This window comes from Phaethon aethereus (genome assembly GCF_964289735.1).
Source record: "Phaethon aethereus genome assembly, chromosome: 23".
Classification (NCBI taxonomy): domain Eukaryota; kingdom Metazoa; phylum Chordata; class Aves; order Phaethontiformes; family Phaethontidae; genus Phaethon; species Phaethon aethereus.
In genome coordinates, this window is record NC_138599.1 from 3,286,576 (window position 1) to 3,311,304 (window position 24,729).

Sequence of the window (24,729 nt, forward strand, 5' to 3'; positions counted from 1 at the left end):
ATCTGATTAAAGGCAAACAAAGCAAAGATGAGAAGGAGAAGGGATGAGCTCTGTGGTTCTGGACGTTGCTTCAGCAACGTCATGATGGAGCAGGTAACAGCCAGCAGTATATTTGAGGTTGTAGCAAGGGACTAGATGGTCTCTGTGGGGTCTGAAAGCCAAGATCAGTAGTTTGGGAAGTAGATCTGGCAAAACCTCGTTTCTCATGGATCTGCCTTTCATAGCAGTGGTCGAAGAAGGACTCTCTGGTGCCTAATGAAGGCTGAAGCAACACAGTCCTCTTTCCTTCTTGCTCCAGTGATGCAGTTCAGGGATACGATTGCCGTTGTTCTCCTTGCCTGTGCAGATGGGGTGCAGGGTGCTGCTGGAGCAGAATGGTAGGCAAGCAGCGCACGCTGTCTGCATGGAGGAAGCCAAGGGTTTTGCTCCTTTCTGATCCCAGCCGAGCAGAGCACTCTGCTGCTTGCTGCAAGGTCCTGACGGTGCAGTGGGAGGCTCAGTTTTTGTCTTTCTGTCTCAATTTTTTTCTTCCTTTTCCCAATAGCTCTCTTCTGCCCTGCTGTTCGATGCTGTGTATGCTGTGGTGACTGCCGTGCAGGAGCTGAACCGGAGCCAGGAGATTGGTGTGAAGCCCCTGTCCTGTGGGTCTGCCCAGATCTGGCAGCACGGCACCAGCCTGATGAACTACCTGAGAATGGTGAGAAGGGACTGAAGTTTGCCGCTGTGTTAGGCACTAGTGCTCGTCCCTGCCGGAGGCAAAAGGCATGTATGTACATGCTGGTGCTGGCACAGTTTTCAAGCACAGAGTGTCGGTCTGTTTGAAGGTAGCACTGGGAATGAAAAGAGAGGAGATCTGAGGACTGGTTTGTCACTGGCCTTGAAACGACATGAAACTCTCCATTTTTCAGGCTTCGCTGTGGAAAAACTGGAATTCAATGAATTTTTTTTTTTTTAAAGTATGAGTGTTACTAAGTGATTTGAGCTCTGTTTCGAGTGAACTTGAGTTGATATAAGGTCATGCAATACAATTGCTTAGAGCTCAGTGGCAAGAGGTCAGCTTCCCTATGAAGGGGTTTGGGCTCCTTTGAACCCAAAAGTGTGTGGTTGCTGGAACTGATCAAGCCTAGTTCTGGCATGAGAATGGACCCTGAAACTTCAGCCTTGTGAAATAGTTGGCTGCTGTCAATGCAATTCCTCAGAGCTGAGGTTGGCCGTGCAGAAAGAGCGTGTTTTCTGAGTCTGTTTGGGGTGCAACTGAAATGTCATGAGATGAGAAAATTTCATGAGACCTTTTTTCCCCCAAAGGAAGGCTCAACTGAACCTGAACCTTGTGTCACTTTGGTCGATGCATGTGAACACTGCTTTAAATCTCACCCTTAGTCAGAGACAACAAAACTCTTCAGCTTCCCTTGGCTCTGCTGGAGGAGGCCCAGTAGCTTGCTCTTGGTACTGAAGAGGTGCTCCAGCAGCAAGTGAGCAGTGGTTAATCTGCACGGTGAGGCTCGACATTAATCCTGGCTCCATTGCAACACGCTCTTGTGTTAAATGCAGGCCTGATGTAGTGAAAGAGCATGTAACGGTTTGTGGAGGAATCCCCAGCCAGTGATTCAGTGTGACACAGCAAAGACTAGCCAGACTCCAAAAGCACTTAGGATTGAGACATGAGGATTGCATTGCTGTTGCTGCTGGGAGGGTGGATGGCTGGCGTGCAGGGTGAGTGACCGCCAGCCCCGGCTCTGCTGCTGGCGGTGGGGTGAGCCGCCTCGGTGGGCGCTGTAACTCATTCTGTCTTGGACAGGTAGAATTGGAAGGTCTCACCGGCCACATCGAATTCAACAGCAAAGGTCAGCGATCCAACTATGCCCTGAAAATCCTGCAGCACACGCGCAGCGGATTCCGGCAGGTAAGAGCGGCCGCGCTGCGCCAGGGACAGCGCCCAGGGACGCTCTGTGCATAGCCTGGTAAGGGCTTGGCTCAGGCTGCTGCTGCGGGGGCCGACGGGGGCTGCGGACACCCCTCTTTGCAAGATGAGGTGTTCAGCAAGTGACAGCATGGCGTGGATGTCACAGTGGCTCGGCCTGGGTTGGCAAACACACCGTGTTTCACTTCATCAAGGACGTGTCTCAAGATAATTTAGATTTGTCTTAATATATAAGGCCCCTGAGGTGGTGATGTTAGAGCCAGTATCTGTCCTGTCACAGTAACCCTCCTGTGCAGGAGATCATTCAGGGCATAAAGTGTGTGCAAGATACAAGCTCACACTCAAGACGTACTTGTTCTTAAGCTTGTGGAGGCACATGTACTCAAAATGATTTGGATGGGGAAAAACGGAAGAATTTCCCATGAAATGAGCAAAAAAGGTTCTATGAACCATTCCAAACAACTGCTTCTGGGAGGGAAAGAGAAGGGGGCAATCCTGTGTCAGGAGCTCTCCACCGTCTCTTCACAGCATGACGTGCAGGATGAAGTGCAAGATAATTTACCTCTTGGTTTATGGTGCGTGTCCCTCTGTAATGGGTTTGCTTAGCTCAGGCTCTCATTTGCTTTTTGTCTTAGTGCTTGTAGATTCCTCACAGCGCCGGTCCTTTTTCTGCTTGTTCCCCTCCTTCTGTCCAAGGGATATTTTCTGGCTTCAGCTAAGGTTGAGGATAACCGTGTGGGGCCACAGATATCGAGCTGGTGAGATTATGTGACACAAGACCAAGGAATTAGGGTTTTACTGGTAAATCCAAACTTCATTCAGGGGAAAAAATGAAAGTCCCAGAAAAAGGGTTTTCATCTCTTATTTTCCTGCTGACAGCTCCACACCTGCCCTTTTCTCAGAGATTGCCACTTCTCCGAGCTGCTGGCAGAGAACAAAAGCTATTGTATCTTACCCCACACCAACAGAGCATTTTGTCATTAGGAAATCTCTCCTGGTCTGGCAGCAGTGAATTTTAGCCTTGGCAAGGATGTTGCCTGCCAGTTCCTACCTGTCAAGTTACAGCTCAGCTTTGATGCTGCCTTCAGCTGAGTGAGCGGGGGATCAGGATGGCATTTCCCCCACAGTAAGATCTCTCATAGCACCAATGCCCTTTTAATCATTTCCCAAACCCATCACACTGTGAGCAAAAGTGACAGATCCAAGCCCATCTGCATTAATAAGAGCATGCATTCAGCTGGAGCAAAAGCAGCAAACGGTGTAAACCTCCCTACGGCAGCTATGGCTTTGATGTGTGTAAATGTGGCAGGGAGTTCACATGAAACACACAGCTCCTTTTGGAGCCGCGCTTCTCCCAGAGCTCCGCAGAGCTCTTCTCCACAAACCCAGCCTGACAGGAGGAAAACCTGTTTTGACCTGTTGCATGCAACAGCTCGGTAAATAAGCAGCTTTGTGTTTCAGAGGTACCCAGGAAACCTGCGCTGAGAGTTAAGCTTTTCAAATTTCCCATCAGAGAGCAGTGGTGATAAATCACTCCCAGTTGCGATAGTAAGGTGCTGGAAGGACGGGTCAGTCCCTTGGCGTGCGCAGCTGCCTGCTGAGAGCCTGTGGTGGCCACAAGCCCTCCAGAGAGGGCTTAGTCTTCCTAAAACCGCTCTGTATGCCTGCGGCAGCCTGTCCGCCGTCTGCTCTCGCCTTCTCAGGCAAGCTTCCTCGCAGGGGTCTTGCCTGACCGACAGCAATGCCCAGAGGAGCGTTAGAGCCTCTCACGGGCTGCAGGAGTTTCACGTGATGTGCCCGGCTGGGAAGGGCAGCCCCGGACAGAGCTGTGAAATCTGGCCAGGGTCCTGCCTGATCCTGCCCACCCCTCTCGGTCCCTCTCGGCAGAGGGAAGCCAAAGGCTACTCTGCTGTGCCATAGATAGTTATTCTCTTCTCGCCGACCTGGCTTCTTGCAATAAAAATGCCTAAATAAATCATTAGAAATCATTTAATTAAACCCACTGTGAGGGGATGGGTTAAGGAAGAGACTTGCGCATCCTGGACACAATCTTTTTCCTGCGGGTTATATTAACTGATTTTCTCAGGCTCTTGTTTAAAACACTCCTGTTCCCTCCTTACTTTCAATGAAGCTCATGATCTCTGCCCATTTCTCTCTCTCTTTCCCTCTCTCTCTTTCTTTCTCCCTGCTCTCTCCCCCTCTATCTATCAAAGCCGCTGGGACTTCCAGCTCATCACCTTTGATAGACAATTCACCAAATTCTGAAGCTGATCCAGCCAGCAAACAAACTAGAGACGCTTAGATTTTCTAACTTGCCGTTGCTTTTGGGCAAGGAGAGACAGGGCTTTTTGACATCCAATTTTTAATACGTTTATGTAACACACCAAACGTGTCTTTTCCTGATTTAGCTTAACTAGTGGAAATTTTTCCCCAGCCATATGAGAGCTGCTCTCTGTTCATAGGATGTGCGATAAAGCACAGACTCATTAATGTGTTAGCGATCCATAGATCTGACAAGGACTGAGTTTGTAAATGTCATCTTTTTATTTTTTTCCCTTTCTTTGCCCCTTTAAAAAACATTGCAGCACACCCCTCTGGTTTTAGTGTAGCGATTTGCAGTAAACCAAGAGCAAAGGTTTGGCAGCTTAACAGGAGAAGGAAATGAAGAGGGGCTGTGATTGATATGGCCCCAGGGAAGGCGAACGTGCAGAGGAGAAGGGGGAGAAGCCGCTGTCGGGGCCGGAGCCCTGCCCCTAGGCGCGTTGCCCCAGCTCTGCCTGTGACCCCCTGCTCTTGCCCCGTCCTTGGTGCGGCCTATTAGTCGCCGTTTAGCTAAAGGCTCTGCTGGTGTCCTGAGACAGAGCAGTGGAAGCGATGAGAGTGTCTAATTGGTATGTTGATGAGATACAGATGAGTTACCAGCCGATAGCTCTGAGACCCTCTGCAATCCCCACCACATCAAACCTTTTTAACTTAAAAGCGACTAATCAGTCTCGACGGGGCTTGTTCCTCTCTAGCTGTTAACGCCCAGTGAGAGTTCAGGGACAGATCCTGCCAAAAGCCGAATGTCTTTTGCCCCCCAGGACCCGGTGAACTAGGTGCGTGCCACCATCGGGTCCTGCCTGGGCTATGCCAGGTGCCAATCATGTTGTCTGAAGGGGACGTCTGGGGAGGAGAGGGATTGCAGGGGTTGCTGCGTGGCCTCAGGTGGGTTGTGTGCGTGTCTCATGGTTGTTCAGGTTTTAGTAGTTTGGTGCTCTCTGTGTCCCATCCTAATTTCTGTGGAGGAAGCTTTTGCCCGCTTGCCTTGCTGACATCAGTCTTGCAGTAGTGTCCTTCAGGAGTGCCAACCACATGGCAGACCTGTGCGATGTCTTCTGATGGATTTCCTTCATTTGTTTGTTTTATTCCCTTTCCCTCCCTCCCCAGGTGCCTCCAAATTCCCTTCCCTTGGGCCAATGAAGGTATCACACACCAAGTACCTACTTAGTTGTATCTCCTCCTGGCACAGTCTCTTTCTTGTTAGTGCCGGCAAGGCTTTCCAAATGCAGACTTGATGAGCATTTTGAACTCCTTTGTTTCCTGGAGACTTGGAGGAAGGGGAAGTGTTGAATGTAATCTGTAGGACAGTGCCTGCTAATTAGAGCCCAGAAGGGACCAGTGGTGGTCCCCTGCCTGTTTTAAGACACTCCTATTCAGAGCTGGCTTTACCTTAATTTTTATCTGGGGAGTGGGGGTGGTAAGTACCTGTGGTGCCTCTGAAGCTTAAGGAGAGGTCTTGCCATGTCATCTCTCCCTGCCATGAGCTGCCATCCAGGCCTGCGGGGCACTGAGCAGAAGACTTCATTAAAACCATTAGCTTGAGTGGTATTTTGTCATGTCGCGCCACAAGGAGCTTGAAAGCCCAGGCATCGTTAGCGTGGCTGCGTCTGAACAGAGGAGCTGAAGGGTTGAAGGAGCGAGCCGGGAATGCCCCACTTGCATCGCGTCAGCCTCTGGTGATTTTCTACAGAGATGAGAAATCTTCAAGTGTCACCGATCCAAATAACGCCTTTTGCAGAGCAGCTAATCTGAGGGACCTTGCCTGCCTGTGGGGACGGAGTGGTGTCATGAGCTATGGCACTTCCTTGCTTATTCCAGGCTTGTCTGCCTTTGCTCCCTGCCTATACCAAGGACATGTAACAAGACAGCCCTCCTGCCCTGAGACGTGGCAGGCGGGACGGGCAGGCAGAGGCAGAGCGCTGAGCGCAGGGAGGTGCTGGGACGTGCAGAGAAGACGATGCAGGGGGCTGCAGTGGGACCTCACAGCATGAGGACATGGAGGGAACTTTCTCCATCCAGGCCACAGGCTGTTATCTGCCACCAGGTCATATAATTCTTCTTGCAAAGGTATGGAGCTCCAACTTGCAACCAGGTGGTTGTGTTGCCCTTACTGCTCCTCTGGGAAAGGTATGCCACCACTCCAGCTCCACTGATCATTAGAAACCCTCTTCTAATTTTCAGCCTGTTTATTTCTGGATCATTTATATCTATTTATTTTTGTGCTAACGCTATCATTTTCACTTCAAAAGCTGTTCTACCTCCTTGCGATGGACCTCCTCCACCTGGTGTATTTATACAGACCAATCATATCTGTTACTAAAAAATCCCGAGTCCTAAAAACTCCGAAGTCATAGTCCAGAGCCTTAACAACAGGATCATCTTATCCATGTCTGTGTAGAGCATTTGATTGTTTTCTAACACATTTTGCAGATGAATGTGTTTTCTGTTTTTCAGAGGCTCTTTAATACATAGATAGAGATGATTAAAATCACCTTGACATCCATCTTGCAAGACAAGGAGAGATATGATGATCCCAGACATCTTCTGACACATTACACTTCAGAAACAGTGAACAGCGTGAGGAGTCAATTAGTGGCTTTATCATACTGCGAGGGGGACAGTGGTGAGCTGGAACGAGCCAGGATGGAGTGGAAGTACCCCGGCACATGGGAGTGTTTGGCTCTGGTGCTGTATTAAAAGCAAGGTCAAACCCACTGCGCTGTCAGAGGAGGAGGCAGTCAATTAGTTTCAGTATGCCAGCAGGGGAGGGACAAATTTGAGAACAGTGAGCGCTGTTAAAATTAAAGTTAATCTGTCACTAATCTCTGGTTGTGAAATCTGGGAGAAAAAAATTAGGCAATGTTTATGACTGATCACTCAGTCAGAGAGGCAATTGCTGCAGAGGGTCTGCTTAGCAGTCACAGCAAGAGGCAAGCACCTTTGTGCGGAGTTAAGGAATACAGCCGGGATAAATCCATCCTGTCACACTGATGCAGACCCTGCGCAGGCCAGTTAAAGCTGTGCTTCAAGGACTCCCTCTCCATGAAGTACATGGTAAATCTCCCCATTTGGGACTGTTGTTCCCAGAGATGAGTCCTGCACTTCAGTGTCACCATGATGCTACGAGCTTGATGTTGGCTAAGCCACAAGCAGCTGTCAAGAGAACAGGATGCCCAAGATCTGGTCCCAGCCTGCTCCGACACACTGTCACTGTGCCTCCTTCTCCCCGTCTGTCAGGTGAGGCTAATAACCCCCCAGTGCCTCTCCTGCTGGGGGGGAGCCTCCGAGAGTTAATGCTTCCAACACATTCAGAGGTCCTTGCCATGACAGGTGCTTTTAGCAGAGCGTTGTCAATGCTAGAGAAGGGGCTGGGCCGACAGCTCAGAGGAATAAACTCTGTTGTGTTATCCGCAGAGTAAACAAGCCCCCCGGGCACTTAGCTGGCTCTGCCCGTGCTTCTGCGTCCCAGCGCCTCGACTCCAGCCGGGGAGGAGAGCGGGCGTGCACGTGACTGGCCTTTGCTTTCCCTGCCTGCTTTCCTTTTGCAGAGCCGTCAAGTGTAAGCTGTCCCGTTTGCACTTCCCAGCGCTCCTCGTGCCTAGCGGTGAGGAGGCTGGATTTGGGACTCCTCGCAGGTGGCCACTTTTGTAATGAATTGTCAATCGCTTGGTCTGGATTTGCACTGACAGCCAGGAGAAGAAGGGACTCAGCCCTTTCCTCAACATCCAGAGCAATTCATTCCGCTGACAGCGTAGCAGCATGGCTGCAGGTTCAGGTTGCATTTGGCTCAGATGCATGAGCTGGGAAGTGACTCTGAAGTCCTCGAACCATCAGTCATGCCAGAGGCAAAGCACTGCCAAGAAAAGCGACTGGGTGCATGGAGTCAGTCCTGGGGTGGTGTAAATCAGCGTGCCTCCCGTTCATTTCTGTGGCAGTGCACCTGCCTGGCCTGTAGCTCTCTTGCCTTCCACCCACCTCTGAACATAATAAGATTAGTCTTTGACGGAAGAGAAATCGATTTGTTCCTACCACCCTGACAACTGTGGCACAGCGAAAGGATAACCTGCCTTAGACCGACGGTGCCCGAGACGGCTCGTGTCAGCGCGAGGGAACTGGGAACGGATTTGCTCTGGCACCATGGCTACAGTGGAGCCATGAGGGCACCCCAGTGTGTTGGGGTCACCCACTACCTCTTAGGGTCACAGCAGCTTGCTTCAGTGGTGTCAGAGGACTTAGGCTGTGGCCAGCAATCCAGCCTGCAGAAGCCTGGGACCTGATGGGAACAGAGAAGCTTTGCAGGAGAAAAATGAGAGCGAAGGGGTCTCGGAGGGAGCTGGCCTCCCTCAGCTGCCGGTCTATCAGTGAGAAAAACAGAGACTCTTTTTAGGGAGCATAAGAGAGTGAGAGCCTAATTTGCATGCTCTGAACAAGCTGCTGGAGGTGCTGATCTCCCTGCCCAGAGCTCTGAGGGAGGGAGATTAGGCTCTTGAAGTTAAAATTAGGTTTTGTTGAATATTCCTCCCCCTGGCTGAAGGCAGCGGCTGGTTGCTGTTGCATCACAGCTGAGTCACGATGTCCTCCCAAGCGCTGGGGGACTGGTCCTTGCCACCGGTGGTGGGAATTAGGTTTGCTGCAGTGACACTGATGCTTGGATGGGTGACTTAGGCTGTCCATGGAGCTGCTGGGTGTGACGAGCCTGAATCAAAGGGTTTGGAGGTACTTAATCATAGTAGTTGGCATCCATTATAGCAGATAGAGGAGATGAGTCACGGTGCAGCACAGCTGGGAATGTGGCTTCATTCCACCACCTGCTGCCAAGGTGGAGCTGCTGGTCAGGGCTGGAAGGTGTCTGCCCTGTGTCCGTGCTGCTGCTCTGGTATTGCAAGGGAGGCTGCGATGCTGTGATACTCCCTGTGGTGTGGCTTTTCCCTCCAAGGAACTCAGAGTGGCCTATGCCAGCCTTTAACTAATGACAGTGATGCTCACAGGAGGACAGCAGGAGGTTTTTCTTGCTTTCAGGCAGGTAAGACCCGTGCTCAAAGTTACAGAGACAGCGTAAGGCAGGATAGGAGTTGGAGGCAGAAACCCTGTCTCCCCACTTCTGGGCTTCCACTGTGAAATCATGAGACTTCAGCACTTCCTGAAGTTCTTCTGAGCTGTGTGTGTAACACACGGCACCCGTGCGAGAGCTCGGTGTCGTCAATCCTGGGCATCGCGCTGACCCTGCAGTGCGTGCTGGTGATTGGGTCTCACTGCCAAGCCACATGGCAGCCAAGACGGTGCAGCCCAGCCAAACCCTGGCTATAGCGTTGCCTTTCTGGCAGCTTCCCGTGGAGTGCCTCTGTGCCCTGTTCTGTTTAGGAGCTGACCTCCAGAGAACTGAGGAGGTAAAGCGGTCAGCCAGAAAGCACCACGTTGGGAGCGACAGCCATGCCTTTGTCCTGCTGCCATGCCTTAATGTGAGGGACAGCAGAGGCTCCCAGCTGCACTGCTCTGGGGGAACATGCTTGCCCGTGTTGGCTGTGTGGGGGCTGCTGGCTAAGACGGGCCTGTGTTGGTGGCATTTGGGGACAATGCAGAAGGCTGCTTGGCCACCACAAGGCCCAGGGGACTGCCCACTCCACGGCTTTCTCCTGGTGTGGGGCTTTGCCACAGCTGCAGGGAGGACACGGGGGAAGCGTGTCCTGCAAGCAGGGACAGGTTTTTGGCATCGAGCAAAAGGTGGGGTTGTGCCGGGGCTGTGCACCAGCGGCTTAATCTCTCTACAGTCCTGTTGGGAGGGTGCATTGTAAAGGTAATGGAGCATTCATAAACACCTCTTCCAGGGCCAGCTTGACGGTTGTCAGTCACTGGAGCCATATGGCGGGTGTGTGCAGTAATTCGCCCTGTAAATTCCCTTATTGTGCCGTTTCTCTCTCCAGATTGGCCACTGGCATGTTTCTGAAGGACTCAGCATGGACAACAGGATCTTCTCCTCTAACATATCAGACAGTCTGTTCAACACCACACTCATCGTCACCACCATCCTGGTAAGTGAGGGGGTCACCTACAGTTCCCATTAGTTCTTTGCCAGCCCAACGCTTAGGGGTGTCAATTGGTTAGAATATTATTCCCTCTTCCTACCCCCTTCGCCCCCAAGCATGCAGCATTGCACACTGATTTCATAAAGAACAGACGATCAAATCTCTAATTACAGCACTGAGGACAATTCATGACAGTATAATTAAACTCAAGTTGATGTTTCATATGGAAATGATATTTGATGAGTTCAGAAGCAGCTGGGGAGAGGGCTGGGATGGGGATAAGTTGCCATTTTACATTAATCTCTGAATGATGTTCTTGTTTTGCATACAGCTGGTAAGTTGGAGGGGACAGTTGTCCCTTCTACCCATAAAATTACTGCAATTGGCCAAGATGGATACAACTTTTATGAACCAAGGCTTCACATCTACAGGCACCACTGTCCTCATTCAACAAATTCCCCTTCCATGTGCTGCCTGTCCCATGATTTTTTCCGAGTACTTCTGCTCCTTCCTTAAATACACTCAAAATCCTGAAGAACTCTGGGCACTATTTCCTCATGTCCCGCAAAGTTTGTTAAAAAGGGGGACAAACTGGAGAAGTGGCTATGTGCCAAGAGAGGCTGGGATCTGTGTGTCCCACTTGTAACTCGGAGCAGTCACTGGGCTGCTTTGGCATATGCCAGTTGGAAACGGCCCCCAAAGCGTGATCCCTCAGCTCTGCTTCATATCCTAAACTGGGATAAACCTGCTGCACCTCCAGCACATCCCTGACACAGCAGGGGCCAGTGAATACCAGTGTAGAAAGAGCTCTGCTAGCCTTACACCACCTGGATTCCCAAGTGATCAATCCAGCTTTCTGTATCTCTTATACACTGGTCAAGAGGGGTATGGTGGGACAGGAGGTTGGCCTGCATGCCCCTTATGAGCCACTGCCAGGGACCTCACTGCCCTCTCTGCCCACGCTCGGTGCCATGCTGGTGGGATGCCTCGGCTAAGATGGGAATGACAGCTGCCCAGTTTCAATGCAGGAAAACCCTTACTTAATGCTGAAGTGGAACCATCAGGAGCTGGAAGGCAATGACCGCTACGAAGGCTTCTGCGTGGACATGCTGAAGGAGCTGGCAGAGATCCTGCGTTTCAACTATAAGATCCACCTCGTTGGCGATGGTGTGTATGGAGTCCCTGAGGCAAACGGCACGTGGACAGGGATGGTCGGGGAGCTGATTGCTCGGGTGAGTGAATAAGCTGCTCTTTTTAACTGTGCTCTAGTGGGACTTGGCAATGAAAAGCCCTGATGCTTTATTAAGTGCTCCAGGATGATAAGGATGGATGTGGTTTTTAGTCCATTTGTGAGACTTTGACCAGAGGATCTCCATTTAATGTGTTCTCCCAATGGCAAATGTATTTGTTGTGTTGATGTGACAGCTTGCAAAGCAGAGTGGGAGTCAGGGCCCCTGGGCGCTCTCAGGGGTGCTGGCTTTCTTGGAAGGAAAGCCTGGACTCCCAGGGTCCTTGCGTAAAAGCTTGATACAGAATGGATTCTTTTTTTTTTTTCCCCCCAGTGGAAAAACTAATGAAAATTTAAAACAGGAAAATATGCAGGCTCTGGCAGGGGTCAGTAGAAGCTGAAGAAAACTTACAAAACCACATTGTTTGAGAGGGAAGAAAGTAAGAATCACATTTCTACCCAGAAAAGTTTTGGCAGATTCATTTCATCTCCTTGACTTTGAGTATTGTTTCTGGTGAGGAACACTTTTTGTTTGCTTGAAGTGTATGGATCAAGATCTTTTTGTGGCTCTGCTTTGCAGTGTTGCTGCACAGCAGCTAGACTGAAAGCTGAATGCTTTTGCTGGGTTTGACAACACTTCGGCGTACGTGTGTGCTCAGTCAGCCTGTACTCCCCTCCCTGCTCTTTGTTTTCCTCCGCAGCTAAAGGTATTCCTTCCCCAGGGATCCTGAAGCTTAAATACAGTTCATGAAGTGCTCCGAGATCCTTAGTAAAATAGGCTTAGCCAAAGCTAACATTAAGACTGATGTTATTTAAACCAATACTTCGTTGCTCACCGATTTCTACCCTGCCTTGTTATTACCGAAGCACCTGTGAGAATCCAGTGACAGTTTCTCAGCTGGTGGAAGATCCACAGTGAGGTGTATTTATGATAATCCACACCACTGTGTGAGAAGAGCCCTTGAGCCACCCCATCGTTAGCCTCACAACAGTGGTGCGTCCTCCTGCAAAGGGGAGGGAGGAGGGCCCCAGTCGCTTCAGCTTTCCTCTCAGCTGCGGGAGATGGGCGAACACCTCTAGAAGATGCCCACTGGCATCTGTCTGCTTCTTCCCTGGGACCTGGGTGACATTTGTCCTACCTTAAGGAGCTTCAATTGAGTGTCTAAAGTCAGGTGGGACAACTCTAGGTCTAAAAGACTTGCTGAGGGTCAGGGACAGGGCATGGTACAGACTGGAGATCCCTGTGTCTTGGGTCACCCTTCCCCAGCGGAGCGATAGCTCTCGATGCCAGCTGAGATCCCACCTCAGTTTGCTTCTTCCAAAGAGCCTTCTGTATGGTTGTTTGCAAATGCTGTGGGCTATTGGCATAGTTTTTATGCATATCTCTGTGTGTGTATACACACACAATTACAGTTCCACAAGGTTTCTTTTGGGAGGCAAGAAGGAAGGCGCAGAGAGCAGCGTGTGATCTGTGCACACAAAGGAAGGGAACAGCCATCAGATTGTTGGCCTACTAACTCTGGCAGTGCCTCTCCATTCAATGGGAGCTCTGGAAGGTTTGTTTGTTGGTTTTTTTTTTTAGTGGTAAGTGTTTCAATTTCATCTTTCCATAGAAACCATTTGTGTTTTCTGCAGCTTGAGCCTTATTTAGGAGGACTTTTACTTCTGCTTCAGCAGGGGAGAGCTGGCAAAGCCTATGTGAGGCTGAATCAAAAATTGGAGAAGAGAATAAACTTTCTCTGCTTTGTTCTTCCTAGGCCCTTTAGAGTCTTTATAATGGTTTCAGCGAGTTTTTGATCAGTCCCAGGGACTAGCGCTTTGGATCAGGTCAGCCAGGGCAAAGCTGGCCATGTGCATGCTGTTGTGTTTATTCAGGGCTCTTCGGGACGTTGCTTTCTGAGGTCTTTTCGCTGCCCAAGGGGTTTCTCTCCTTTCTTGACAGTCAGCCCCCAAGGGAGTTTGTCCTCGGTTCCAGCCCCTCGTTCATCCCCTGTCCCGCTTCAGGACCGCTCGTAGCAGAAGAGCCAGCAGATCCTTTTTTGGGCACACATTCCTCTTTCAGTGGGTTTATCCCTTGGGCACTTTTCTCCATACTTTAGCACAGAGGGGGCATCAGTTGAGACACAAACCTGTCACAGGGGTCAAAACTTCCTAAATCCTACCCAAAATAAAAGCTCTGCACCTGCCTCTTTGTGCAGTGCTGCATTATTGTAGGAAAGTGATTCCTCCTTGAACCTGATCAGCTGTCAGAAAGGTTTGACTCACATGCACTTAGTGTGCAGGGCCAGAAGGTCAGAAAATTATCCAGCTCCATGTATACCAAATACCTTTCCAGTATTTTTTTTTTCACTCTGTAATCCCCCTGTGGCACTGAATCTTCTCAGAGCAACTATAGGCTATATGGGAAAAGTGTTTCATTTTATTGCTTCTAAATTAACCAGCTATTGATTTATTCTTAAGTGCTGAAATTCTATTACAGCTAATTGTGCACTATGATATGATTGAGAAGGATGCTATATAAACATAAATTTGTTGTTGACCCAAATTCACCAGTACGTACCTTATCGACCTGCTCACAAAACTAATTAAGAGCTAAGGAAGAGGGGGACCAGGATGGCTTGGGGGATTAGTGGAAGAGCTGTAGAGGCTACTGTGTCTAGGTCAGCAGTCTGACTCGTCGTCAGATCAGGAAACCTGTACACTTTGTGATCAGCCGATGGAGATTCAGCTTGGGAGAAATCGCTTGGAAGGACTCGAGCCCATTCTTTAGTGAAAGATGTCACAAACTTGGAAATCACCGAGCTAATTGGTCCCTCTGTGCACGCAAGGCAGGGAGGCTGAACACCCTGCTCATTCCTGGAGTCAGCAGGGGAATAAAGCCGCTCTCCGGCCGGGGCAGATTTCCCCCGTTAGCCTTGCCAGCTCTAGCAGAGACAACTGCAGTCTCCAGCAGTTCAGCTGACACCGTACACGTGTGCTATCCATAACAAGCAAACAAGGGGAACAGCAAATCTTCCCATCTCCTATTTTTTGGCATCAAGAGCCTTAGGGGACAATAGGGCTGGAAGAATTACGTCTTGCTCCTTCGCGCTGCAGTTCAGTCTCTGGCTCAGAGTCCCTGATGGTTGTATGGTCTTCCTTTTCTCTCTCTCTCCAGTGCATCCTCAAGATGAAATGAATTTGTTAGTCTGATAAAAGCCAACAAATATATTTTCCCAGCAACGTGACAGCCTTCTCCTTGTTCTGCCACACCTGCATTTGCTGTCTTGGTAGCGTAGTGCCGTGTTGGCTATGCTCAGTGCTCGTACATGGGCTCACAGAAAGCCGCTGGCGCTTGGCTCCCTTGCTCCTCCCTGAGGAGATGGGCATGTGTCTGAGAGATCCCTCAGCAACAGTTTCTGAATCTGCCCATCTCGGGAATGCCCCTGGAGAACAGAGCCGAGCTAACAGGAGATGGTGTGGTTTGGTTTTGCCGGGAAGCTTTGTTGGCAGGAATCTGATGCTGCATTTTTGCTAAAAGACCTCCCAGAAACCTCCCTCTGATGCAGCCAGGATCAGTACCGTGTCTGGCTGGGTACCAGCACTATGTGAGGGTCCCCTCCGCAGAGGACCCGTCCTGCTCACCTGTGGCAGGGTGCAGGGGACTGGAAGGGCAAAGCAGTCCTGATGGGAGCACGCTTCATGCAGACTGGCTGTGTGTTTTGTGCAGCCTATATCAGCTGCCCAGGCTTCCTTCGGCATTGTTTAAATAACATAGCACGTTTGGTGATGGTAACACAGCAGATCCATGAGTGTTTCCAGGGCAAGTGTATTTGGGCAAGGCTGGTGCTGCTGTAGAAGGTGCCTTAGGGTGCACGGAATGAGGAGGGGGCGACTGGGGACAGCAAGCTCCTGCTCTCCTTTTTTGCGCAGGATCATTTGGGGAGCGAGATGTGGAATAATGCTAGATCTTTGGTATGTGTGTCAGTGGTTTGAATCTGGCTGGGATCAGTGGTGATCAAAGCTCTTTTTAAAGTGGGGGAGATGAAGCTGTGCATCCTGTGGAAAGGTCTGGCCTCAGGAGCAGTAACACCAAGAATGAAGGACCTTAAAGCTTTGGGGTGATGGTTTTTCCAGCTTCCTTGCTGGTGACCAGGTGATGCTTTACAGTCAGAGGCCCTCTCCTTTCAACTGCTCCAGAGATGGGGAATGGCAGGAAGGGAAACGGAGGGAGAAGATGTTTCAAAATTGGCAGAGTCCTGCTCTCCCCTCAGCAGTGGGTGTTGGTGTTCAGGGAGAAAAGCTGTGCGTGGGTGAAGGGAGGGAGGGGGAGACTGTTTGCACGCTATTGTGCTGGCAAGTGTGCCATGAGGGGCTCAAGAGGGTGGGGAGCGAGGGGGAGTTGGGGAAGCGAGGAGGCGTGGGTTGTTGAGCAAACACAGCGAGGGTATGGGCAGAGAGGTTTGCATCGCACTGCTGATTTTGCCAAAATGACACAAGATGGTGGGTGTGGTGTGAGCTGGTTAGGTCTCGCTGCTGTTCCCTGTGGGCTTAGGGTCTCCATTCCTGGTGCTTCACCTTAACTGGCTTTTGCCACAGGCATGCTGACCACCTGGCACAGTTTTTTCCTCCCACCCCTAGAGATAGTCCATGTGAAGAAAGATGGGTGAAGGCAGACTTGAGGCTGACATCTGCACTGATTGCTGGTCATCCCATCCCTGAGTGTGGCTTAAATGGAGGGCTGCAGTCTCCAGGGTTTTCAGGCTGTCACTTTTCAGATGGCATAATTCACGCACATTCTTAAAAAAAACCCTAACACCGGTGTTGAGTGACCCTCACCTGGCCCTGCTTTTACATGCAAGAATTTGCATCCAAGTGCACAACCTGGCTGCCGCTCGCTCCAGCGGGAGGAGCTGCACAGCCCGAAATAGCTCCTGTCAGATCAGATGGGCAGCTTGGAGCAGAAGCAATCACTACATTGATCTGGCGGCTGAGCCGTACCCATCGTGCCGTGGGGCAGATCTGCAGATGCAGAGAGACGGCTCTGTCACTGCTGCGGTGGTGCGGGAGCCCCTGCCCAGGTGAGCAGGCTGCAGCCAAATTGCCGTGCAGTGGCTGCTGCTTATTCCACAGCGTTGCATAGAATATCGGAGGCTGGAGGGGACCTCTGGAAATCATCCAGTCCAACCCCCTGCGCAAAGCAGGGTCACCTCCAGCCGGATGCTCAGTACCACATCCGGATGGGTTTCCAGCGGGGCAAGCATCTGCAGCAGCAGTGCTGATGCTGGCCCACCTGCAACGGGGACAATGGCCGCTGGTCAGGTGGGTCCTGAAGGTTGAACACCGATTTCACATTTCTAGAAGGCTCTCCAAGCATGGGGGGAGTGTAAGAAATAGCTTTCCCTGACCTTGGCCATGCTGTCAGTGCTCTGTGGGCAGCTCTGGTAAGAAGGGTGCGCTGATGGGGATACAGCATCGAAGGTGCTGTTCAAGGCAGCTTGTTCTTGCTCCTAGAAGAAATCCCAGCCTTGTGCTCCCAGAGCTGTCCTTCGGGCTTGTTTTCCCTATGTGTGACACAGAGACAGCCCAAAGCCTTACACCACTTGGATTTCCACACTGTGTTTTGTTTCAGTACTTTGACGAGGTTGTGAATCGCTGCGAGGCTGGAGCGGGGCCGATCTCCCGGCCGGTCCCCAGTGCCGCGAGCGGCTTTGGCGGGATCCTCTCTGCCCGGGCTGAGGGCTGACGTCAGGCCCCATTCATCACCATTAGCGCCGAGATGAGCCTTGTCAGCATCCGCAGCGAGGAGGCGGCCGCCTCCTCCGGACTGGCAGTCCCTGCAATTTGCTTCTTTAAGGCTGCTTAATTGTTGTTCCTCTTCAGGAGCCCAGTTCAGCCCCCGTGTTTAACATCCTTTCCAGTGGCAGCATGAGCCTGTCTGCTAATGCAGCAGATCCCACGGTTAATGGCAGGTACGGTGATGGCAGCTCGTGCTTTTATCTCAGACACCAGCCCACCTGGGCGTCCTCTCACCTAGCAAGAGTTTGGCCTTGTTTAAGCAGTGTTTTGTTAACCCAAATGCTCCGGGTCTTTTTCTAAGCCTATTTCATGCTGACATTTATAGCTGCAATTGTGCTGGAAGGATGAAAATGAAGCAATGTTTGCCCCTTCTTCCCCCCATCCTTTGCTTCCTGTTTTCCCTTTCCCCAGGGCGCAGTTGCAGACAGAATGCTGAAGCACAAAGCAGAATCCATTTCTTCCCTCAGTGCATTGTTTAGCCTCTAAAATGCCAACTCCTACCCGTGCTCAGGTGGGGAGGGCTGGAGAGCACTCAGGTTTGCAGAGCTCCTCTGTAACTAAGATACGCTGACCTCCGTGAATCACAAGTTTTGTGAACATCAGGAAGCACAGTCAAAAGCACAAAATGGATGATATTCAGGCAGAGAATACGTTGCATGCTATTCCCAGATCGAAGTTTATTGCTGTCAGAAATCAGCTCTTAACTTGCATGACTTCTGAGCCTGCAGAGAGAGAGAGAGTCTCTGACAGAGCACAGCCCCAGCTAAAGCGTCGAGGAGCCGGGTCTCTGCTGCCGGGAGCTCTGGCACGGGAGAAGGCAGGCGTGCCTGTGCGCAGGTTAGAGCAGGCTGCGAGCTGCTGTAGCTCTGATGCTGGCAAAAGTCCTGAAAGAACAAAAGTTGACTAGGCAGGGAATGAGTGGAAGGAAATCAACTCTAACGGAATGGCAGGACCCTCTGGAGACGAGAGGAGGGACCTGGGCACAAAACCTGTGTGCATGGGGAAGGCAGCTCTTCTGCGATGAGTTTCTGCTCCGTAGGCAAAGGAAGGGGGATGAATTTGCATTATATTTTGTGTAGGGAAGAGCAGCTTTCAAGATGTTGCTGCCTACATGATCTGGAAGGGTCCTGAAGGATGATAGTTGGGGGAATAACCGGAGTGCACAAAGTTCCCTGAGGGCATCCACATCCCACCCCTGAGAAGGTGGGGGCAGGTGAGGGATGGTGGCTTAGCTGGGGACCTGGGGGCCACACCGCTCCTTTCAGCAGCGCCTTTATATTGGCCCCTGGATGGGAATGGAAATGTCCTTAGAGCTTTTGCGTGAAGCACCTTTGATGCAGCATATTTATCATCTATTTAGTCTACGACTTTGCTGGTAGGATTGTATTTGGTTTGGACAACTGGGAGAAGAAATCCGTTGTTATAATAAGCTGTGTCTTCATGGAGGGCTTGCTGGGACAGTTCTCCCCAGGTCAATAGGACCTGCAAACCCTTTTAAGTATAGACAAAAGAGGTTTAGGAAGCTTTAGGCTTTTTGTTGTGGATAAAATTCCTCATGTGCCATGTTCCACAGATGAACCATCTTAAGTAATCTGCTGGTGTTTACATAGGGCTCAACTGCTCATACACCATGTCATGATTACTGGTGCCTTTTAAAAACCCTGTGGGTATATGTCTGGTAGGCAGAATTTCTGCCTAGCTCATAATTCATTCCAGCCTGAATCTCTTAGGAATCTGTAATAGCTGCTTGGAAACAATTGCAAAAATCTGGTGCTGGGCTTGTCCAATAAAGCAGTCCTGCATGGACAGTGAAATATCACCTTCTCCATCACCCCCCCAGCCCCTTACTGGGCAGGCTTGCAGATCACCTTGCCTTTCTTTTCCCTTTCCTTCATCCTGCAGGCTCCAGCAGTGCCGCTCTTCCCTCTTGCAGCTGCAGCCTTTCACTGGGCATTCCTCCCCGCCCGCTGTAAGTGCGCAAGTCTGCTGGGGGTGGAGGGAGGAAAAGACCCCCAGGCAAAGCTCTTCCAGGAGATCATTAGTCCTCTTTCTCTCAAGGAAGGTAATGCAAGAGCAGCAGGGTCAGAGAGCATGGTAAGAGGGATGCACCCACAAATTTGCCTTTGTGTGGTGCATTTACAACTAGCGCGTGGATCCAGGGAGATTGAGCTCCATAGTCTACTGGGTCTTCAGGCCTGATGGTGCCTTGGCTTCTGCACAGACCTTGTGAAGCTTAGGGACAAGAAGTGCGAATAGCTTTTCTTCCCTGCCCCCTCCCTTCTCTTTTTCCACTTGCATAACCGTCATCCTGCAAAGCAGGCAAACAAATGTATAAGGGAATGGAGGAGGTTTCATTTTTACAGAAAGCAATTACAGACATTAAAAGAGCTAGAGTAATAAAAATAATATTTAAAATTCAAATCCCTTATCTATATTACAAGGGTATTAACATTGGAAGAAATTCTTTTTATTTTTTTCCCTTAATCTCATTTGCTTTGCAAGTCAATCTGGAAATTTTTGTGCCAGTGCTCTGAATGTTTTTTGAGACCGATCTGCGATTTTGGAAGTCTGGGGTTGGCAGGCTTCTAAACTTCATGACTCAGGGTATGGGGGTAACGATGCTGCTTTGTTACGCTTTCCTACCTATGGTGCTTGCAAGTAACAGCCTTGTCTGGAAGGGGACAGCTGTGTTCAACAGGAGCTTTGGAAGGGGGAGGTTGTATCTTCTTTAGGTTAGTGCAGTATTTGTCTCGATGGCTCTTTTTTGCCAGCATTCAATGAACGGAGATGGCCATCAGGCTGTGAGCACCTGGGGACAAGGGCTGCATTTTGTTTGCTGTTAGTACAGCTCCTAGCACAGCGGGCTGCCCGCTGGGAGCTTTGTGCTCTTCCAACCTGTAAGTACAGAGGTAGAAATGCCCAGGTGAGGAAAGGGAAAAACGGGGAGAATGGTCCAGAGCACAAAGTGGGTTAAACTTCCGAGGGTGTTTGAGCAGGGCTTAAGCAAAACCCACCCGGGCAGAGGGATGGGGAGCACAGTCCAAGCTAGTGGACATCACCAGCAAAACTCACACTGTTTCCACCTGGAAACAGGTGGAAAAAAGCCTGGGTTTTGCCCTGCAGCAGATATGCCTTGTCCAAGAAAGATGTGACATTGATCCTCCAGGAGCGGGTGTCGTGTGTGGCCCTGGCCATGGCGCTGCTGCTTTCCCAGCCCCGTGCCTTTCCTGGGCTCAGGGTCCTGATCTTCTCTACTCTCCTTTCTCTCCAGAAAGCTGATTTGGCCGTGGCAGGGCTGACGATTACGGCGGAGCGGGAGAAGGTGATTGATTTCTCTAAGCCGTTCATGACTTTGGGAATTAGCATTCTCTACCGAGTTCATATGGTAAGAGACTTATAACCGTTTATGTCCCTCCATTATTTGCATGCAAACGTGCCGAGTTGTAGAAGAAAAATGAATGACTCACTCATAAAAATATTTTGGTTTCTTATTGAAACGCAAATGTGCTTGACCTTTATTTCCTTCTTTTCATTGTCTTTCTGCCTTGTGTCAGCTTAGTGGATTTGATTCCCACTGTTCAAACCCCCAGCCCTGTTGGCTCCCCTTCCCCATCCTCCCTGGGCACTCAGCACTTCCCGGCGTGGTGGGGGACCGTGAGCAGAGCCCTGCCGGATCGGTGCTACCAGGGAAGGTGTGGGCAGGCGTCAGCTTGTCTGGTTCTGCTTCGGGCCCAGCGAAAGCCACTGGATGGCTTTAGCGTGGCTTCGAGCCCGCTCTGACGAGGTGTGCCAAGGGCAGGCGAGGCTGGATGGGTGCAGCAAGGCAGCAGTGCGGCTGGGTGGCTCCACAGCCGCGGCAAACCTGGCTTGGAGTCACCATCCACTTGCACTTACAGTGGGGAGGCTGCCTGGGAGGCTGAGCTGGGACACCTATGGGTTGGTGTCAGGGCCCCAGTGCTCTCATCTCAGCCGTGTTCCCAGCCTCTGTGGTGTGCAGCCTTGCCGATGTCTCACGTTGGAGAATAAGATCAGGCCAGGAAGATATCTGGGATAGCTTTCTTTGCTGTGACCTCCTGTAAAGGCTCTACACGCAGATCAGTCTCCTCTGCTTTCTTAATCGCTATCAGGAAAAGGGCAAAACGGCGCTCCTGGAGTGGCCCAGGGCAGTGCCCTGGAGCGGGCAGGGCGGCAGGCGGATCTTGGCCCCAGGCGATTAGCTGCTTGCCCTGCACGGGCTCTGCTTCTCCGCTCTCAGCCCTTCTCATTTGCCTCGTCTCAGTTGTTCACCCTAGAGGTCAGTGGGCCCTGCAGCCCAAGGAGGGCTCCCCTACTCTTAGGGTGCTCCCTGCCTTGCACGGGTGCTCTCGGACCCCCCTGCTTGTGCGTTGGCCAGGGAGGAGCGGGAAGGCAGGCACGCTGTTGTTTAGCAACTCGCCCTGGTTGTTGCTCTGCTGCATTCAATGCTCTTTTGCAACCCGGGCGGCGGCGGCAGCGTGGTTAGCGGCTGCCACCCGAAACGCGGGTCAGGCATTACGTGGTGGCTGTTTAGCAACACCGGGCCTGTGTCTCAGAGCAGAGCAGCTGTGGATCTGCCCAGGGGATTCACGTGTGCAAGCACGTACGTGGCGTTGTGTCGTGTCTTTGCTTGTTGTCTTAAATTCTCCTAGAGCCTCTTTCATTCCCACTTTCCATGGTGCTAGCTTCTTCCCGAAGGTCAGGAGAGGAGAGACTTTCCCCAGCTACGCCCATGTGGGCCAGGCAAAGCCCCCGGCTCCCCGGCGTCACAGGAGGTGAGCCCTGGCAGCAGGTCCTCCGCAACAGGATGTCGTATTATTCCCAATCTGTCTTTTGGAAATGTGCTCTGTATGGTGCCGAGTGTGATGTCAATTAGTCTTGGTTTCCCGTCAGCTCAACAATAGCAGCCAAAAGGATAAAACAATTGAAGGTGCGTCTCCCGGCCCCCCCCTCCGTTCGCAAGGCTGTTAAGGATGCGGCCTTTGGTACGAACATAAACAAACTTGCGCATACGTGTCTCTGTGCTGAGTGGCTCCTGCCAAGAGCAAGCAAGTAATTTAAATCTAGTTGAAATTCTGTTTCCTCTGGTACGTGCAGGTCAATGAGTTAACTGGTCAAAAAGGGTCGGGCTCTACAAGCTCCCAGAAATCGTATGTAACTTTCCCTTCCCCGCTACACTCACTTTTTCACACCACCAGCTGCCCATGGATTCGGGAGGTGTTTCTGCCAGTGTCACTCAGCTGGGATTATACTTGAGTTTCTTGCTTTCTTGCATGGTTTTTTAAAGTTTGGGGATTAAGTACCACGCGTGCTCTGCCTCCGATTTACACCATAACCTTCAGCAAGTCCCTTGACGAGGCATCATTCCCTGAACAGCGTGAGGCTGCTGCCGCTCCCTCCAGAGGAAACACAGGAATATTGGTGCAGGGTTTGCATGTGATCTGCTCTATAAGTGCAAGGCATTTGCTGCTGCCTCTGTGCGAGCTCAATATAAATGTGTCTGACACATCTACTTAGAGTGTAAGTTCTTCAGGGCAGGGACCATCTGCTGCTTGTGCTGGTACCAGAGTAACGCAACACCGCCATGTTCCAGCCTGCCCTTCGGGCATTTACCAAACTGAACAGGATTAATAATTACAGTCTTAAAATGTGTTTGGCAAATGGTCCCCTGCCATCAGTCAGGACTCGGTCTTCAGCTGCCTGACAAAGGACCCAGTTAGGACTTTGAGCAGGGGAGCTGCCCAGTGGCCCAGGCAGACTTGCAAGGCAGACGCAGGGCATCTCCCAGGTCAGGTCAGGTCAGCCCGCAGTGAGCCCTGCTTTGCTGCATGGAGGCCATGGGGGGCGATGGCAGCGGCAGCCTGGGCTCGCGGCCTCCCCAGGAGCAGGGCGGTTTCCCCAACAGGAAAGCTTGGAGCCCCCTCTGTCCTCTCAGGACTTGGCCCCTCTTTGTCCAGACCTTTCCTGCTTAGCTTGAGGAGAGTGTCTGAGAACTGTGTGTCGGTTAACTAATTAAGCTGGTAAATATTTATTTAACAAGGAAAGGCAAGACAGCTAATCGCCCTGGCTTTCCTTTAAGGATGTGGTTTGCGGAGCAGTGGAAGGCAGCCCCACAGCCCCATCTGCTCGTATCCCCTCTCCTCCCTTCCCCGCCCCAGCAAACATCTCTGCAATGTCAAAAATTGCAGCTGATGTATGTTAATCACAGCGCAGATCAGACGTAGCTTAATAAATAAGCACAAATAAATCTCATGCTGATGAGTTGCCTCTACACCCTGGTCTCCTCCCAGCATGATGACATTTTATTTTGATTTCCATGTAACTCCAGTGGCAAATGATTTCTCCTCCCTTTCTCCTCTCCACCCCGCCAACCAGCCACCACAGTACGTGTGTCTCTTATCACACATAACCAAATACGGCAGCTTTAAATGGGGCTGTCATTTTTCTCAATTTCACTTGTTGTGATATAATCAAGTATGGATTTCTGACATGAGGACTCTAATAGGCTTTCTGACTTGCAGGCTGCTAGGAGAAAAGGCTTGCTTTTGTTTTATTATGTTCCCATTCTGACCATCTGGTGGGACCTGGGGAAGGCAGGAGATAGATGACGAGTCCTGAGCAGTCACTCTGCTTGGCAGGGGGCTGAAATCAGGGGCCCGGTGCCATTTCTACACAGAGGGATGTTGAAAGTCAGGTTTATTTGTAGCATACGCATGCTTTTGCTCACTTACCTGCCTCTATGGCAGGGAACGAGGGAGTAGCTAGCACATGATTCTGGCTCATCAGCCCTGCAAGTCCTTACTGTGTTCTACCTCAAGATGAGAAAATGTAGATTTGGTGAGTACACTGGAATAGCTGAGTTTAGGCCGGGTGAACAGAGGCTTAAAGTGTTTCTACTTGATTGCTGCAGAAGACTTATGAAATGGGAAGGACTGAATGAATAGCTTCTTCATCCCAGCCAGGGGAGGCTCAACAGCCAAGGAAGAGGCACTGAGCACCTCTCCTGATAACCGCGCTGCTCTGCCAGCAAGCCTCCTGCTTCGCTGAAGCAAGGATGGGAGCAACCGCTGACCCCAGGCGTACCCAGGACTGTGGTATGCATTGGCGTGTCGTTGTGGCCCACCTGGTGACCCCAAATTAAGCTCAGGATTCACAGCAGCCTGTGCTTGGGTTTTGCTTATCTATGCTGGAGAAAGGACCTTGGAGAGAGAGGAATCTGCATCTGGATCAGACATGATCATCCTAGAATATACGTGCTGTTTTGTTGGGACCAAATCCACTGCGGTTATACCCAGCACACATCAATGTTTCTGCATTTCCAGGCTGGGTTTTCTTGCTTTCCTTCTGACTTACAGAGACAGGGAGTTTTCTCTTGCCTGCCTTTATAGGGACAAGCACCTATGAGAAACGGCATAGGTAGGGCTGTCTGCTTCTGCAAGAGG

General features: G+C 50.9%; 1 protein-coding gene across 1 annotated transcript in view; it reads left to right on the top strand.

Moving 5' to 3' along the window:
• GRIK4 (glutamate ionotropic receptor kainate type subunit 4) overlaps positions 1 to 24,729 on the top strand; it is a gene marked incomplete at its 3' end in the record, with an annotated part of 135,741 nt that overhangs the window by 96,551 nt on the left and 14,461 nt on the right. The window contains exons 8-12 of the mRNA XM_082009903.1: positions 545 to 697; positions 1,799 to 1,903; positions 10,165 to 10,272; positions 11,295 to 11,498; positions 20,544 to 20,657. Coding sequence (XP_081866029.1) covers positions 545 to 697; positions 1,799 to 1,903; positions 10,165 to 10,272; positions 11,295 to 11,498; positions 20,544 to 20,657 — 684 coding nt within the window. The remainder of the gene's footprint in view (positions 1 to 544; positions 698 to 1,798; positions 1,904 to 10,164; positions 10,273 to 11,294; positions 11,499 to 20,543; positions 20,658 to 24,729) is intronic.